At 42.5% G+C, this 18989-nt stretch overlaps 1 protein-coding gene across 1 annotated transcript in view; it reads left to right on the top strand.

The window, feature by feature from the left end:
* LOC128703507 (uncharacterized) overlaps window positions 1–18989 on the top strand; it is a 68173-nt gene that overhangs the window by 19483 nt on the left and 29701 nt on the right. The window contains exons 2-3 of the mRNA XM_070104693.1: window positions 1675–1855; window positions 18044–18139. Of these exons, the coding sequence (XP_069960794.1) occupies window positions 1708–1855; window positions 18044–18139 (244 nt within the window). The 5' untranslated portion in view covers window positions 1675–1707. The remainder of the gene's footprint in view (window positions 1–1674; window positions 1856–18043; window positions 18140–18989) is intronic.

Here is an 18989-nt window from a genome sequence, read left to right as displayed (position 1 = left end):
ATGTCCGCCTGGAGTCTTGCAGTGTCTTCAATGGATGTCACTGTCATGGCAATTCAAGTGTCATCCGCAAAGGAAGACACGGAGCTATGGCTTACATTTTTGTGTCAGATATGAGGATGAGGAACAGACCATACCCCCGGCAGGGATTGAACCCGCGGTCATAGTCTCAAAACTCCAGCCCGTCGCGTTAGCCACTGGACCAGCTAGCCACAATAAGATTCATCCAACTAGGTATATTTCTACACCATAGGAAGGTTAGCACAGGCACCTCTGTGACGTCATGTTGAGGCAGTGAAGGGACTTGAGCTAGAGTTCGTCACGGCCACGCTAGCTGGAGATTCGTCTATAAAAACTTGCATTTGTGGTCACAGAGGTGCCTATGCTAACCTTCCTATGGTGTAGAAATATACCTAGTTGGATGAATCTTATTGTGGCTAGCTGGTCTAGTGGCTAACGCGACGGGCTGGAGTTTTGAGACTCTATGACCGCGGGTTCAATCCCGGCCGGGGGTATGGTTTGTTTGCAATCGTGTCATTACGATTTCTTGAGTCGTAGTGATGAGGAACAGGATGGGAGTGAGTACTGCGCCTTGCGGAACAGAGCTTTCCACCGTAGCTGCCTCAGACTTCACTCTGTTACTCTTTGTGTTCTACTTGTTAGGAAGTTATAGATCCATCTACCAGCTTTTCTTGTTATTACTTTATCACGCAAGTTGTGCGCTACAGCACCATGGTCACACTTGTCGAGAAAAATGAATAAAACTATAAATGAATAAAAAATGAATAAAAATTCATAATGAAAAGCAATAGTAATATAAGAGGGACCTGGGGACGTGAATAAAGAAATGAGAAGGAAACAACAAGCGATGGTATGTGACAAGGTGTCAGAGAGGGTGTATATATCAAGTAGGGTTCCACAAGGGTCAGTCCGAGGACCGGTGTTGTTTCTGATATATGTGAATGACTTGACGGAAGAGATTGATTCAGAGGTGTCCATGCTCGCAAATATGAAAATATTAAGAATAGCGGCTCGACATCTAAGTAGTTATTCCATCTTGGAATATGTAGCACCATTACGGACACCACAAATGGTCAAGAACATTAAGGAATTAGAGGAAGTGCAAACGTTTGCAACAAGACCAGTCCCGGAGCGATGGGATATGTCTTACAAGAGAGAGTTCAACCTGACGACAGTAGACTACATGATATTGAAGCGTAAAATAATAAAATACTCAGACTAATTGACAAGGTGGACAGGGCCAGAATATTTCAGAGATGGGACACAGGAACAAGCTGAACACAACTGGAAATTGGGAATTCAGATGAGCCATAGGGATATTAGGATAGGTATTTCTTCAGCCTAAGAGTTGTCGGGAAGTGGAACAATCTGAAGAGTTATGTATCGATACATAGCTTTAAGAAGAGATACGATAAAGCTCATGGAGCAGGGAGTGTATGGACCTAGTAGCGACCAGCAAAAAAGCGAAGCCAGGAGCTGTGACGCGACCTCTGCAACCACAAATAGGTAAGTACATACACCCACACTCACCCACACACAAACACCTACACACTTACATACCCTCCAAACACACTTACACAAACACCAACATCTCACTTAGCCACTACTTTAATTTCCTTTAATAAACCAGTCAGTGTTTCTCTGTGTCTCCCGCAGTGCATCACAGCCTGACTGATCAGCATCAACATCATGAAGGGCTTCATTGTAATGGTATTGACTGCTGCTGTTTTGCTGACTGTTACTGCTAAGAATTCCCGGGAAAGAGGAGGAAGAGGAGAAGGAAGAGGAGGAGGAAGAGGAGGAGGAAGAAGCAATGAAGACCGTCGTTCCTGCATTGGTAAGTATTGTTGTAGAAGTTACGTTGTTGTAGTAAGTCTTGAAGGTTGTAGTAATAGTTGTATTGTTGTAGTAAGTCTTGAAGGTTGTAGTAATATTCGCATTGTTGTAGTAAGTCTTGAAGGTTGTAGTATTAGTTGTATTGTTGTAGTAAGTCTTGAAGGTTGTAGTAATAGTTGTATTGTTGTAGTAAGTCTTGAAGGTTGTAGTAATAGTTGTATTGTTGTAGTAAGTCTTGAAGGTTGTAGTAATAGTTGTATTGTTGTAGTAAGTCTTGAAGGTTGTAGTATTAGTTGTATTGTTGTAGTAAGTCTTGAAGGTTGTAGTAATAGTTGTATTGTTGTAGTAAGTCTTGAAGGTTGTAGTATTAGTTGTATTATCGTAGTGTAGAAAGTAGTACTAGTAAAAGGAGAATTATCGTAGCAAATGTTGAAGTATAAGTTACATTATTGTAGTAACATAGGTTGATTAATTAGCAATATTAGTTATGATGAATTAGCATTAGTAGCACCAGCTGCTGCAGTGATATTATTAGTAGCACCAGCTGCTGCAGTGATATTAGTAGCACCAGCTGCTGCAGTGATATTATTAGTAGCACCAGCTGCTGCAGTGATATTATTAGTAGCACCAGCTGCTGCAGTGATATTATTAGTAGTACCAGCTGCTGCAGTGATATTATAAAGTAGTACCAGCTGCTGCAGTGATATTAGTAGCACTAGCTTCTGCAATGATATTATTAGTAGCACCAGCTGCTGCAGTGATATTATTAGTAGCACCAGCTGCTGCAATGATATTATTAGTAGCACCAGCTGCTGCAGTGATATTATTAGTAGCACCAGCTGCTGCAGTGATATTATTAGTAGCACCAGCTGCTGCAATGATATTATTAGTAGCACCAGCTGCTGCAGTGATATTATTAGTAACACCAGCTGCTGCAGTGATATTATTAGTAGCACCAGCTGCTGCAGTGATATTAGTAGCACCAGCTGCTGCAGTGATATTATTAGTAGTACCAGCTGCTGCAGTGATATTATTAGTAGTACCAGCTGCTGCAGTGATATTATTAGTAGCACTAGCTGCTGCAATGATATTATTAGTAGCACCAGCTGCTGCAATGATATTATTAGTAGCACCAGCTGCTGCAGTGATATTATTAGTAGAACCAGCTGCTGCAGTGATATTATTAGTAGCACCAGCTGCTGCAGTGATATTATTAGTAGCACCAGCTGCTGCAATGATATTATTAGTAGCACCAGCTGCTGCAGTGATATTATTAGTAGCACCAGCTGCTGCAGTGATATTATTAGTAGCACCAGCTGCTGCAATGATATTATTAGTAGCACCAGCTGCTGCAGTGATATTATTAGTAGCACCAGCTGCTGCAGTGATATTATTAGTAGCACCAGCTGCAGCAATGATATTATTAGTAGCACCAGCTGCTGCAATGATGATATTAGTAGCACCAGCTGCTGCAGAGATATTATTAGTAGCACCAGCTGCTGCAATGATATTATTAGTAGCACCAGCTGCTGCAGTGATATTATTAGTAGCACCAGCTGCTGCAGAGATATTATTAGTAGCACCAGCTGCTGCAGAGATATTATTAGTAGCACCAGCTGCTGCAGAGATATTATTAGCAGCACCAGCTGCTGCAGAGATATTATTAGTAGCACCAGCTGCTGCAGTGATATTATTAGTAGCACCAGCTGCTGCAATGATATTATTAGTAGCACCTGCTGCTGCAGTGATATCATTAGTAGCAACAGCTGCTGCAGTGATATTATTAGTAGCACCAGCTGCTGCAGTGATATTATTAGTAGCACCAGCTGCTGCAGTGATATTATCAGTAGCAGCAGCTGCTGCAGTGATATTATTAGTAGCACCAGCTGCTGTAATGATATTATTAGTAGCACCAGCTGCTGCAATGATATTATTAGTAGCACCAGCTGCTGCAATGATATTATTAGTAGTACCAGCTGCTGCAGTGATATTATTAGTAGCACCAGCTGCTGCAGTGATATTATTAGTAGCACCAGCTGCTGCAATGATATTATTAGTAGCACCAGCTGCTGCAATGATATTATTAGTAGTACCAGCTGCTGCAATGATATTATTAGTAGCACCAGCTGCTGCAGTGATATTATTAGTAGCACCAGCTGCCGCAGTGATATTACCAGTAGCACCAGCTGCTGCAGTGATATTATCAGTAGCACCAGCTGCTGCAATGATATTATTAGTAGCACCAGCTGCTGCAGTGATATTATCAGTAGCAGCAGCTGCTGCAGTGATATTATTAGTAGCACCAGCTGCTGTAATGATATTATTAGTAGCACCAGCTGCTGCAGTGATATTATTAGTAGCACCAGCTGCTGCAGTGATATTATTAGTAGTACCAGCTGCTGCAGTGATATTATTAGTAGTACCAGCTGCTGCAGTGATATTATTAGTAGCACTAGCTGCTGCAATGATATTATTAGTAGCACCAGCTGCTGCAATGATATTATTAGTAGCACCAGCTGCTGCAGTGATATTATTAGTAGCACCAGCTGCTGCAGTGATATTATTAGTAGCACCAGCTGCTGCAGTGATATTATTAGTAGCACCAGCTGCTGCAATGATATTATTAGTAGCACCAGCTGCTGCAGTGATATTATTAGTAGCACCAGCTGCTGCAGTGATATTATTAGTAGCACCAGCTGCTGCAATGATATTAGTAGCACCAGCTGCTGCAGTGATATTATTAGTAGCACCAGCTGCTGCACTGATATTATTAGTAGCACCAGCTGCAGCAATGATATTATTAGTAGCACCAGCTGCTGCAATGATGATATTAGTAGCACCAGCTGCTGCAGAGATATTATTAGTAGCACCAGCTGCTGCAATGATATTATTAGTAGCACCAGCTGCTGCAGTGATATTATTAGTAGCACCAGCTGCTGCAGAGATATTATTAGTAGCACCAGCTGCTGCAGAGATATTATTAGTAGCACCAGCTGCTGCAGAGATATTATTAGCAGCACCAGCTGCTGCAGAGATATTATTAGTAGCACCAGCTGCTGCAGTGATATTATTAGTAGCACCAGCTGCTGCAATGATATTATTAGTAGCACCTGCTGCTGCAGTGATATCATTAGTAGCAACAGCTGCTGCAGTGATATTATTAGTAGCACCAGCTGCTGCAGTGATATTATTAGTAGCACCAGCTGCTGCAGTGATATTATCAGTAGCAGCAGCTGCTGCAGTGATATTATTAGTAGCACCAGCTGCTGTAATGATATTATTAGTAGCACCAGCTGCTGCAATGATATTATTAGTAGCACCAGCTGCTGCAATGATATTATTAGTAGTACCAGCTGCTGCAGTGATATTATTAGTAGCACCAGCTGCTGCAGTGATATTATTAGTAGCACCAGCTGCTGCAATGGTATTATTAGTAGCACCAGCTGCTGCAATGATATTATTAGTAGTACCAGCTGCTGCAATGATATTATTAGTAGCACCAGCTGCTGCAGTGATATTATTAGTAGCACCAGCTGCCACAGTGATATTACCAGTAGCACCAGCTGCTGCAGTGATATTATCAGTAGCACCAGCTGCTGCAATGATATTATTAGTAGCACCAGCTGCTGCAATGATATTATTAGTAGCACCAGCTGCTGCAATGATATTATCAGTAGCACCAGCTGCTGCAGTGATATTATTAGTAGCACTAGCTGCTGCAATGATATTATTAGTAGTACCAGCTGCTGCAATGATATTATTAGTAGCACCAGCTGCTGCAGTGATATTATTAGTAGCACCAGCTGCTGCAGTGATATTATTAGTAGCACCAGCTGCTGCAGTGATATTATTAGTAGCACCAGCTGCAGCAATGATATTATTAGTAGTACCAGCTGCTGCAATGATGATATTAGTAGCACCAGCTGCTGCAGAGATATTATTAGTAGCACCAGCTGCTGCAATGATATTATTAGTAGCACCAGCTGCTGCAGTGATATTATTAGTAGCACCAGCTGCTGCAGAGATATTATTAGTAGCACCAGCTGCTGCAGAGATATTATTAGTAGCACCAGCTGCTGAAGAGATATTATTAGCAGCACCAGCTGCTGCAGAGATATTATTAGTAGCACCAGCTGCTGCAGTGATATTATTAGTAGCACCAGCTGCTGCAATGATATTATTAGTAGCACCTGCTGCTGCAGTGATATTATTAGTAGCAACAGCTGCTGCAGTGATATTATTAGTAGCACCAGCTGCTGCAGTGATATTATTAGTAGCACCAGCTGCTGCAGTGATATTATCAGTAGCAGCAGCTGCTGCAGTGATATTATTAGTAGCACCAGCTGCTGTAATGATATTATTAGTAGCACCAGCTGCTGCAATGATATTATTAGTAGCACCAGCTGCTGCAATGATATTATTAGTAGTACCAGCTGCTGCAGTGATATTATTAGTAGCACCAGCTGCTGCAGTGATATTATTAGTAGCACCAGCTGCTGCAATGATATTATTAGTAGCACCAGCTGCTGCAATGATATTATTAGTAGTACCAGCTGCTGCAATGATATTATTAGTAGCACCAGCTGCTGCAGTGATATTATTAGTAGCACCAGCTGCCGCAGTGATATTACCAGTAGCACCAGCTGCTGCAGTGATATTATCAGTAGCACCAGCTGCTGCAATGATATTATTAGTAGCACCAGCTGCTGCAATGATATTATTAGTAGCACCAGCTGCTGCAATGATATTATCAGTAGCACCAGCTGCTGCAGTGATATTATTAGTAGCACTAGCTGCTGCAATGATATTATTAGTAGTACCAGCTGCTGCAATGATATTATTAGTAGCACCAGCTGCTGCAGTGACATTATTAGTAGCACCAGCTGCTCCAGTGATATTATTAGTAGCACCAGCTGCTGCAATGATATTATTAGTAGCACCAGCTGCTGCAATGATATTATTAGTAGCACCAGCTGCTGCAATGATATTATTAGTAGAACCAGCTGCTGCAATGATATTATTAGTAGCACCAGCTGCTGCAGTGATATTATTAGTAGCACCAGCTGCTGCAGTGATATTATAAGTAGCACCAGCTCCTGCAGTGATATTATCAGTAGCACCAGCTGCTGCAGTGATATTATCAGTAGCACCAGCTGCTGCAATGATATTATTAGGAGCACCAGCTGTTGCAGTGATATTATTAGTAGCACCAGCTGCTGCAGTGATATTATTAGTAGCACCAGCTGCTGCAATGATATTATTAGTAGCACCAGCTGCTGCAATGATATTATTAGTAGTACCAGCTGCTGCAGTGATATTAGTAGCACCAGCTGCTGCAGTGATATTATTAGTAGCACCAGCTGCTGCAGTGATATTATTAGTAGCACCAACTGCTGCAGTGATATTATTAGTAGCACCAGCGGCTGCAGTGATATTATTAGTAGCACCAGCTGCTGCAGTGATATTATTAGTAGCACCAGCTGCTGCAGTTATATTATTAGTAGCACCAGCTGCTGCAGTGATATTATTAGTAGCACCAGCTGCTGCAGTGATATTATTAGTAGTACCAGCTGCTGCAATGATATTATCAGTAGCACCAGCTGCTGCAGAGATATTATTAGTAGCACCAGCTGCTGCAGTGATATTATTAGTAGCACCAGCTGCTGCAGTGATATTATTAGTAGCAACAGCTGCTGCAATGATATTATCAGTAGCACCAGCTGCTGCAGTGATATTATTAGTAGCACCAGCTGCTGCAGTGATATTATTAGTAGCACCAGCTGCTGCAGTGATATTATTAGTAGCACCAGCTGCTGCAGTGAAATTATTAGTAGCACCAGCTGCTGCAATGATATTAGTAGTACCAGCTGCTGCAATGATATTATTAGTAGCACCAGCTACTGGAATGATATTATTAGTAGCACCAGCTGCTGGAATGATATTATTAGTAGCGCCAGCTGCTGCAGTGATATTATTAGTAGCACCAGCTGCTGCAATGATATTATTAGTAGTACCAGCTGCTGCAATGATATTATTAGTAGCACCAGCTGCTGGAATGATATTATTAGTAGCACCAGCTGCTGCAGTGATATTATTAGTAGCACCAGCTGCTGCAGTGATATTATTAGTAGCACCAGCTGCTGCAGTGATATTATTAGTAGCACCAGCTGCTGCAGTGAAATTATTAGTAGCACCAGCTGCTGCAATGATATTAGTAGTACCAGCTGCTGCAATGATATTATTAGTAGCACCAGCTACTGGAATGATATTATTAGTATCACCAGCTGCTGGAATGATATTATTAGTAGCGCCAGCTGCTGCAGTGATATTATTAGTAGCACCAGCTGCTGCAATGATATTATTAGTAGTACCAGCTGCTGCAATGATATTATTAGTAGCACCAGCTGCTGGAATGATATTATTAGTAGCACCAGCTGCTGCAGTGATATTATTAGTAGCACCAGCTGCTGCAGTGATATTATTAGTAGCACCAGCTGCCGCAGTGATATTATTAGTAGCACCAGCTGCTGCAGTGATATTATTAGTAACACCAGTTGCTGGAATGATATTATTAGTAGCACCAGCTGCTGCAATGATATTATTAGTGGCACCAGCTGCTGCAGTGATATTATTAGTGGCACCAGCTGCTGCAGTGATATTATTAGTAGCACTAGCAGCTGCAGTGGCATCGTTAACAGCACTGGCAGTTGCAGTGGCATCGTTACCAGCACTAGCAGCTGCAGTGGCATCGTTAACAGCACTGGCAGTTGCAGTGGGATCGTCACCAGCACTAGCAGTTGCAGTGGCATCGTTACCGGCACTAGCAGCTGCAGTGGCATCGTTAACAGCACTGGCAGTTGCACTGGCATCGTTACCAGCACTAGCAGTTGCAGTGGCATCGTTACCAACACTAGCAGCTGCAGTGGCATCGTTAACAGCACTGGCAGTTGCAGTGGGATCGTCACCAGCACTAGCAGTTGCAGTGGCATCGTTACCAGCACTAGCAGCTGCAGTGGCATCGTTACCAGCACTAGCAACTGCAGTGGCATCGTTAACAGTACTGGCAGTTGCAGTGCGATCGTCACCAGCACTAGCAGTTGCAGTGGCATCGTTAACAGCACTAGCAGCTGCAGTGGCATCGTTAACAGCACTGGTAGTTGCAGTGGGATTGTCACCAGCACTAGCAGTTGCAGTGGCATCGTTACCAGCACTAGCAGCTGCAGTGGCATCGTTACCAGCACTCGTAGCTGCAGTGGCATTGTTAACAGCACTGGCAGTTGCAGTGGCATCGTTACCAGCACTAGTAGTTGCAGTGGCATCGTTACCAGCACTCGCAGCTGCAGTGGCATCGTTAACAGCACTGGCAGTTGCAGTAGGATCGTCACCAGCACTAGCAGCTGCAGTGGCATCGTTACCAGCAGTAGCAGTTGCAGTGGCATCGTTAACAGCACTATCAGCTGCAGTGGCATCGTTAACAGCACTGGCAGTTGCAGTGCGATCGTCACCAGCACTGGTAGTTGCAGTGGCATCGTTACCAGCACTAGCAGCTGCAGTGGCATCGTTAACAGCACTGGCAGTTGCAGTGGCATCGTTACCAGCACTAGCAGCTGCAGTGGCATCGTTAACAGCACTGGTAGTTGCAGTGGCATCGTTACCAGCACTAGCAGTTGCAGTGGCATCGTTACCAGCACTAGCAGCTGCAGTGGCATCGTTAACAGCACTGGCAGTTGCAGTGGCATCGTTACCAGCACTGGCAGTTGCAGTGGCATCGTTACCAGCACTAGCAACTGCAGTGGCATCGTTAACAGCACTGGCAGTTGCAGTGGCATCGTTAACAACACTGACAGTTGCAGTGGCATCGTTACCAGCACTAGCAGTTGCAGTGGCATCGCTAACAGGACTGGCAGTTGCAGTGGCATCGTTATCAGCACTGGCAGTTGCAGTGGCATCGTTAACAGCACTGGCAGTTGCAGTGGCATCGTCACCAGCACTAGCAGTTGCAGTGGCATCGTTACCAGCACTAGCAGCTGCAGTGGCATCGTTAACAGCACTGGCAGTTGCAGTGGCATCGTTACCAGCACTAGCAGTTGCAGTGGCATCGTTAACAGCACTGGCAGTTGCAGTGGCATCGTTACCAGCACTGGCAGTTGCAGTGGCATCGTTACCAGCACTAGCAGCTGCAGTGGCATCGTTAACAGCACTGGCAGTTGCAGTGGCATCGTTACCAGCACTAGCAGCTGCAGTGGCATCGTTAACAGCACTGGCAGTTGCAGTGGCATCGTTACCAGCACTAGCAGCTGCAGTGGCATCGTTACCAGCACTGGCAGTTGCAGTGGCATCGTTACCAGCACTAGCAGCTGCAGTGGGATCGTCACCAGCACCAGTTGCTGCCTCAAACTCTACTCATAAGAACATAAAAACGAGTTAACCCTGCAAGTAGGCCTTCTGGCCCATTCAAGTGTTTTTCAAAAGTATCATTTCCACCGAAGTATTTGTCTAACGTCTTGTCAAAGCTACCCAAGAAATGCTTCAGTACCCCTGGTTCTAACCAAGAAATGCTTCAGTACCCCTGGTTCTAACCAAGAAATGCCTCAGTACCCTTGGTTCTAACCAAGAAATGCTTCAGTACCCCTGGTTCTAACCAAGAAATGCTTCAGCACCCCTGGTTCTAACCAAGAAATGTTTCAGTACCCCTGGTTCTAACCAAGAAATGCTTCAGTACCCCTGGTTCTAACCAAAAAATGCTTTAGTACCCCTGGTTCTAACCAAGAAATGCTTCAGTACCCCTGGTTCTAACCCAAAAATGCTTTAGTACCCCTGGTTCTAACCAAGAAATGCTTCAGTACCCCTGGTTCTAACCAAGAAAGGCTTCAGTACCCCTGGTTCTAACCAAGAAATGCTTCAGTACCCCTGGTTCTAACCAAGAAAGGCTTCAGTACCCCTGGTTCTAACCAAGAAATGCTTCAGTACCCCTGGTTCTAACCAAGAAATGCTTCAGTACCCCTGGTTCTAACCAAGAAATGCTTCAGCACCCCTGGTTCTAACCAAGAAATGCTTCAATACCCCTGGTTCTAACCAAGAAATGCTTCAGTACCCCTGGTTCTAACCAAGAAATGCTTCAGTACCCCTGGTTCTATCCAAGAAATGCTTCAGTACCCCTGGTTCTAACCAAGAAATGCTTCAGCACCCCTGGTTCTAACCAAGAAATGCTTCAGTACCCCTGGTTCTAACCAAGAAATGCTTCAGTACCCCTGGTTCTAACCAAGAAATGCTTCAGCACCCCTGGTTCTAACCAAGAAATGCTTCAGTACCCCTGGTTTTAACCAAGAAATGCTTCAGTACCCCTGGTTCTAACCAAGAAATGCTTCAGTACCCCTGGTTCTAACAAAGAAATGCTTCAGTACCCCTGGTTCTAACCAAGAAATGCTTCAGCACCCCTGGTTCTAACCAAGAAATGCTTCAATACCCCTGGTTCTAACCAAGAAATGCTTCAGTACCCCTGGTTCTAACCAAGAAATGCTTCAGTACCCCTGGTTCTAAGCAAGAAATGCTTCAGTACCCCTGGTTCTAACCAAAAAATGCTTCAGTACCCCTGGTTCTAACCAAGAAATGCTTCAGTACCCCTGGTTCTAACCAAGAAATGCTTCAGTACCCCTGGTTCTAACCAAGAAATGCTTCAGTACCCCTGGTTCTAACCAAGAAATGCTTCTATACCTCTGGTACTAACCAAGAAATTCTTCAGTACCTCTGCTACTAACCGAGAAATGCTTCGGTAACTTTGGTTCTACCCAAGAAATGATTCAGTACATCTGATTCTAAACAAGAAATGCTTCAGGACCTCTGGTACTAACAAGAAATGCTTCAGGACCTCTGGTACTAACAAAGAAATGCTTCAATACCTTTGTTGCTAGTTTTTAAATTAGACACATGTGCAGCTCTTGGGTATCTTTATTGAGGAAACGTTTCGCCACACAGTGGCTTCATCAGTCTATACAAAGGATAAACTTGAAGAACAAAAGGAGAATGAGGTAATCAGTCCCTCAACCTTGAGTCGATGTGGTCAATCCATCAAACTTGAGTAGAATACGGCATATGTGCAGAGATGGAGCTTATAAACCGTAGTCAGGAGAGGTGCAGCAGTCGTAGGTGGTGTCACATTTGTCCAGTGTGGAAGTAGGTCCTGCCCAACGGTTAGGCAAGCGAAGAATTCCCAAGTATTAAGAACCCAAGAAGTTGCAGTGTTGGATTGTTGGACTGACCACATCGACTCAAGGCTGAGGAACTGATTACCTCATTCTCCTCCTGTTCTTCAAGTTTATCCTTTGTATGGACTGAAGAAGCCACTGTGTCGCGAAACGTTTCCTCAATAAAGATACCCAAGAGTTGCACATGTGTCTAATTTAACAACGTGCCGGTTCTTTGAACCATTCATCTACACTCTTTGTTACTAGCCAAGAAAGGCTTCATTACCTCTGGTACTAACCAAGAACTGCTTCAGTACTTCTGGTACTAACCAATAAAAGCTTCAGTACCTCTGGTACTAACCAAGAAATGCTTCAGTACCTCTGAAACTAACCAAGAAACGCTTCAGTGCCTCTTGTACTAACCAAGAAATGCTTCAGTCCCTCTGGTACTAATCAAGAAATGTTTCAGTACCTCTGGTACTAATAAAGAAATGCTTCAGTACCTCTTGTACTAACCCAGAAATGTGTCTATACCTTTGGTACTAACAAAGAAATGGTTCAGTACCTCTGGTACTAACCAAGAAGCGCCTCAGTACCTCTGGTACTAACCAAGAAATGCTTCAGTACCTCTGGTAGTAACCAAGAAATACTTCAGTCCCTCTGGTACTAACCAAGAAATGCTTCAGTCCCTCTGGTACTAATGAAGAAATGCTTCAGTACCTCTGGTACTAACCAGGAAATGCTTCAGTACCTCTGGTACTAACCACGAAATGCTTCAGTGCCTCTGGTACTAACCAAGAAACGCCTCAGTACTTCTGATACTAACCAAGAAATGTTTCAGTACCTCTGGTACTAGCCAAGAAACGCCTCAGTACCTCTGGTACTAACCAAAAAATGCTTCAGTACCTCTGGTACTATGAAAATAAATGGTATAAAATACCGACACAATGGAAACATAAACACATATGCAGTTTAATGTGATCCTTTATTGACAACGTTTCGCCCACACAGTGGGCTTTTTCAAGTCACACACAGATCTGTGTCACACACAGATCTGTGTGTGACTTGAAAAAGCCCACTGTGTGGGCGAAACGTTGTCAATAAAGGATCACATTAAACTGCATATGTGTTTATGTTTCCACCTCTGGTACTGGCCAAGAAACGCCTCAGTACCTCTGGTACTAACCGAGAAATGCTTCAGTACTTTTGGTACTAACCAAGAAATGCTTCAGTACCTCGGGTGCTAGCCAAGAAATAACACTTTATGTGGTACACTAACATGAGTCTGTAATAACACGTTGTGTGGTACACTAACATGAGTCAGTAATAACATGTTGTGTGGTACACTAACATGAGTCAGTAATAACACGTTGTGTGGTACACTAACATGAGTCAGTAATAACACGTTGTGTGGTACACTAACATGAGTCAGTAATAACACGTTGTGTGGTACACTAACATGAGTCAGTAATAACACGTTGTGTGGTACACTAACATGAGTCAGTAATAACACGTTGTGTGGTACACTAACATGAGTCAGTAATAACACGTTGTGTGGTACACTAACATGAGTCAGTAATAACACGTTGTGTGGTACACTAACATGAGTCAGTAATAACACGTTGTGTGGTACACTAACATGAGTCAGTAATAACACTTTATGTGGTACACTAACATGAGTCTGTAATAACACGTTGTGTGGTACACTAACATGAGTCTGTAATAACACGTTGTGTGGTACACTAACATGAGTCAGTAATAACATGTTGTTGAGTACACTAACATGAGTCTGTAATAACACGTTGTTGAGTACACTAACATGAGTCTGTAATAACACGTTGTGGGGTACACTAACATGAGTCTGTAATAACACGTTGTGTGGTACACTAACATGAGTCAGTAATAACACGTTGTTTGGTACACTAACATGAGTCAGTAATAACACGTTGTGTGGTACACTAACATGAGTCAGTAATAACACGTTGTGTGGTACACTAACATGAGTCAGTAATAACACGTTGTTTGGTACACTAACATGAGTCAGTAATAACACGTTGTGGGGTACACTAACATGAGTCAGTAATAACACGTTGTTGAGTACACTAACATGAGTCTGTAATAACACGTTGTTGAGTACACTAACATGAGTCAGTAATAACACGTTGTTGAGTACACTAACATGAGTCTGTAATAACACGTTGTGGGGTACACTAACATGAGTCAGTAATAACACGTTGTGGGGTACACTAACATGAGTCAGTAATAACACGTTGTGGGGTACACTAACATGAGTCAGTAATAACACGTTGTGTGGTACACTAACATGAGTCAGTAATAACACATTGTGGGGTACACTAACATGAGTCTGTAATAACACATTGTGGGGTACACTAACATGAGTCTGTAATAACACATTGTGGGGTACACTAACATGAGTCTGTAATAACACGTTGTGTGGTACACTAACATGAGTCAGTAATAACACGTTGTGGGGTACACTAACATGAGTCAGTAATAACACGTTGTGTGGTACACTAACATGAGTCAGTAATAACACGTTGTGTGGTACACTAACATGAGTCAGTAATAACACGTTGTGGGGTACACTAACATGAGTCAGTAATAACACGTTGTGTGGTACACTAACATGAGTCAGTAATAACACGTTGTGGGGTACACTAACATGAGTCAGTAATAACACGTTGTGTGGTACACTAACATGAGTCAGTAATAACACGTTGTGTGGTACACTAACATGAGTCAGTAATAACACGTTGTGTGGTACACTAACATGAGTCAGTAATAACACGTTGTGTGGTACACTAACATGAGTCAGTAATAACACGTTGTGGGGTACACTAACATGAGTCAGTAATAACACGTTGTTGGGTACACTAACATGAGTCTGGAATAACACGTTGTGTGGTACACTAACATGAGTCAGTAATAACACGTTGTGTTATTACTGACTCATGTTAGTGTACTCATGTTAATAACACGTAGTGTTATTACTGTGAATTTGTGCAAATATTATGCTTGGGGCATCTGTAAGCATGGAAAAAAAATGGGACATGCAACTTTGAGCATCCCAAAAAATGTAGCGACCTCCTGTCTAAAGGAGTGTGCCGTTCTTCTTCCTGTACTTTCTTTCACCCAAAAATGTGTCACTCCTCGGTCCTCCAGAAGCAGTGTTACAACATCGACTGCCCTGCATACCATCTAAAAGGGACCAAAAGGCACAGACCCTACAAGACAAACAATAGCAGCTACGACAACCCAACTCCAGGTGAATTTTTAGTGGCAGGAAACGGAAAAAGAAAATGGAAGGAAATAACAAAAATAGTCCACCACCTTGGAGCCTTGTTGGACTGGAGGCGCAGCCAGTGGCCACCCATAGCCCTCCAGAATTACAGCTACTGATGCCAATAACAAAATCCCCACAACAAACACAGAATACTACCTCGTTCACATTTGCTAATATACAGGGCCTTAAGCCATCCACCAACAACAAAATACCTTTTATAAGTGGACTTCTAGAGGAATCAAATGCAATGTTTGCAGCCTTCACAGAGACTCACACAAAAGATCACTTTGACAGTGAAATATTGATAAGTGGTTACAACCTTTTTAGATGCGACAGAATGAACATGCAACAAGGGGGGTGGGGGTGGACTGTATGTCAAAGAGTCCCTCATCTACACGGAGTTGCTGAACACCACAAATGAGGTAGTTGAAGTTCTATCAATAAAGATAGAGAACCAAAACCTAGTCATTGTGGTTGTATAAAAGCCACCAGATGCAACCTCACAACAGTTCAAGGAACAGCTACTGAAAATTGATTACTGTCTGGTAAACCTTCCAGCTCCATCCCTAAACATCTTACTGCTTGGTGATTTCAACCTAAGGCATACAAAATGGAAGAATGTAGCAAGTAATGTTATAGTTGAAACAATCCCTGGAGGTAGGGCAGATGAAAGGTCACACACACATGAGCTACTAAGCCTCTGTGAAAAACACACCTTAAGCCAGCAGATAGTGGAGCCAACAAGACTAGGAAACACACTTGACCTTATCTTCACAAATAATGAGGACCTGATAAGAGACATAAGAATATCAAAAACAACTAATTCTGATCACAACCTAATCGAAGTCCAGACGTACATGCATAGGGGTCCTGATCAGCAGAATGCATGTACCTGCGAAGGTGTCTTCACAAAATACAACTTCAACAACAAGAACATCAACTGGGACCAGGTAAACCATGTCCTAAACGAAACATGTTGGGAAGATGTCTTAAATGACATGGATCCAAACCAGTGCCTTAAAAGGATCAACTTCCTGGCAGCTGAAGCATGTTCTAGGCATATTCTCCTAAGAAAGAAGAGCAGGAGTAAACTGGAGAGAGAAAGACGCTCCCTCTACAGAAGACGATGATGAGTCACTGAACTCCTCAGGAGTGCTAGAATATCTGATACACGAAAGGAGGCACTGACCAGGGAAGTGGAAACTATCGAACTTAAGTTAAATGACTCTTACAGGAACCAGGAGAGACAGGAGGAGCTTAAAGCTATTAGTGAAATTGAAAGAAATTCAAAATATTTCTTTTCATATGCCAAAAACAAGGCAAATACCACATCTAGTATCGAGCCCTTACTCAGACAGGATGGGACTTGCACAGATGACAACAAGGAAATGAGTGAAATATTGAAATTCCAGTATGACACTGTGTTTAGTGAACCACTAATCGGTCTGAGGTTCGACGACCCAAATGATTTCTTCATGAATGAGCCTCAAAACTCCATAAATGTATGCCAGATTTCCGACATTACCCTAACTTCGATAGATTTCGAAAAGGCCATTGACAACTTGCCCATGCACTCAGCCCCGGGCCCAGACTCGTGGAACTCTGTGTTCATTAAGAACTGCAAGAAACCCCTCTCGCGTGCCCTAAGTACACTATGGAGGAGGAGCTTGGACATGGGTGAAATTCCACAGTCACTTAAAACAACGGATATAGCCCCACTCCATAAAGGTGGCAGCAAAGCATTAGCTAAGAACTATACACCAATAGCTCTGACGTCCCACATCATAAAAATCTTTGAAAGAGTGCTAAGAAGCAGGATTGCAAATCACCTGGATTCCCAAAATCTGCACAATCCAGGGCAACATGGGTTCAGGGCAGGTCGCTCCTGCCTCTCACAATTACTGGATCACTATGATATGGCCTTGGATGCACTGGAAGAAAATTAGAATGCAGATGTAATATACACAGACTTTGCAAAAGCATTTGACAAATGCGATCATGGCGTAATAGCCCATAAAATACGTGCTAAAGGAATAACTGGGAAAGTGGGGAGATGGATCTTCAACTTCCTAACAAATCGAACACAAAGAGTAGTGGTAAGCAAAGTTAAATCGGAGGCTGCCATAGTGAAGAGCTCTGTTCCACAAGGCACAGTACTCACCCCATCTTATTCCTCATCCTCATATCAGACATAAACAGAGATATACACCACAGCACCGTATCATCCTTTGCGGATGATACTAGGATCTGCATGAGGCTGTCATCTGTTGAGGACGCGGTTAACCTCCAAGAAGATATAAACAAAGTTTTCCAGTGGGCAACGGTAAACAATATGATGTTCAATGAGGACAATGAATTGCAAATTGCCAATAAACCCCTGGCTGCCTTCAAGAGAGAGCTGGACAGATACCTAAAGTCAGTGCCGGATCAGCCGGGCTGTGGCTCGTACGTTGGACTGCGTGCTGCCAGCAGTAACAGCCTAGTTGGTCAGGCCCTGATCCATCGGGAGGACTGGTCATGGACCGGGCCGCGGAGGCGTTGATCCCCGAATAACCTCCAGGCAACCTCCAGGTAACCTCCAGGTACACTAACATGAGTCTTTGATAACACATTGTGTTGTACACTAACACTTGGTATTAGCACCCGGTGTTTCACTACCATATTACACAACATAAGGAACTAACATCAGGTTCTCTTGCAGGAAAACTGTGCGGCCGTAACAACGTAACATGTCTGAACTGTGTCGACAACCTGAACGTGACGCGTTCTGTCCTCTTGAACTGTGTGCGTCGTTCAGGTATGTAACTCCAGACTCTCAACTGTCACCCAGATGTCATTCTCTATTTTATTACACTAATATTTACACCAACTACACACACACACACACATATATATGTATATATATATATATATATATATATATATATATATATATATATATATATATATATATATATATATATATATATATATATATATATTCTATTAATTATAAATGGATCTAATTTATATAAACCAAAGGAGATATTCATATTATTGTCAAAACTGCTTTTCATGAAACAAGATTCAATTATATTCCTGTCGACCATGGACTTGCTTGATACTTGTGTCTTATGCCCAAAAATGTAGTTATACACCATTTCCTTGGCAAATTAAATAGCTTAGCCCATTCTATAAACTTTACTGTTGAATTTGAAGAAAATAACTCATTGCCTTCTCTAGATGTTTTAATTTTTAAAGGCGATAATTAATTCAAATTTAAAATTTACAGAAAACCTACAAATAACTGTTCCTATGTCCACTATTATTCTTCCCATCAAGATAGAGTTAAACTGTCTGTTTTCTCATCAATGTTTTTGAGAGCTTTACGAATTTGTAGTCCTGAGTTCATAGATGAGGAAATATCCAAAATTTATGAAATAGGTAATGATTTGAAATACCCAAGAAATGTAATTGATAAATCTTTTAAAGTTGCTAGAAATACTTTTTACAATCCAAAAAGGGAAAACCAGCCTTATTCAACTAAAAATATGTTGGTTCTCCCTTACCATGAAAACTTGGTTGATATGCCTTCTTTTCTTAAGACTTTTAATATTAAAGTTGTATTAAAAAATTTTGATAGAGTAAAAAAAAACTTTTGATAAAGA

The sequence above is a fragment of the Cherax quadricarinatus genome, chromosome 93, assembly GCF_038502225.1.
Source record: "Cherax quadricarinatus isolate ZL_2023a chromosome 93, ASM3850222v1, whole genome shotgun sequence".
Lineage (NCBI taxonomy): Eukaryota > Metazoa > Arthropoda > Malacostraca > Decapoda > Parastacidae > Cherax > Cherax quadricarinatus.
The sequence above is the reverse complement of the archived record's forward strand: the minus strand, read 5'-3'. Positions and strand labels throughout refer to the sequence as shown.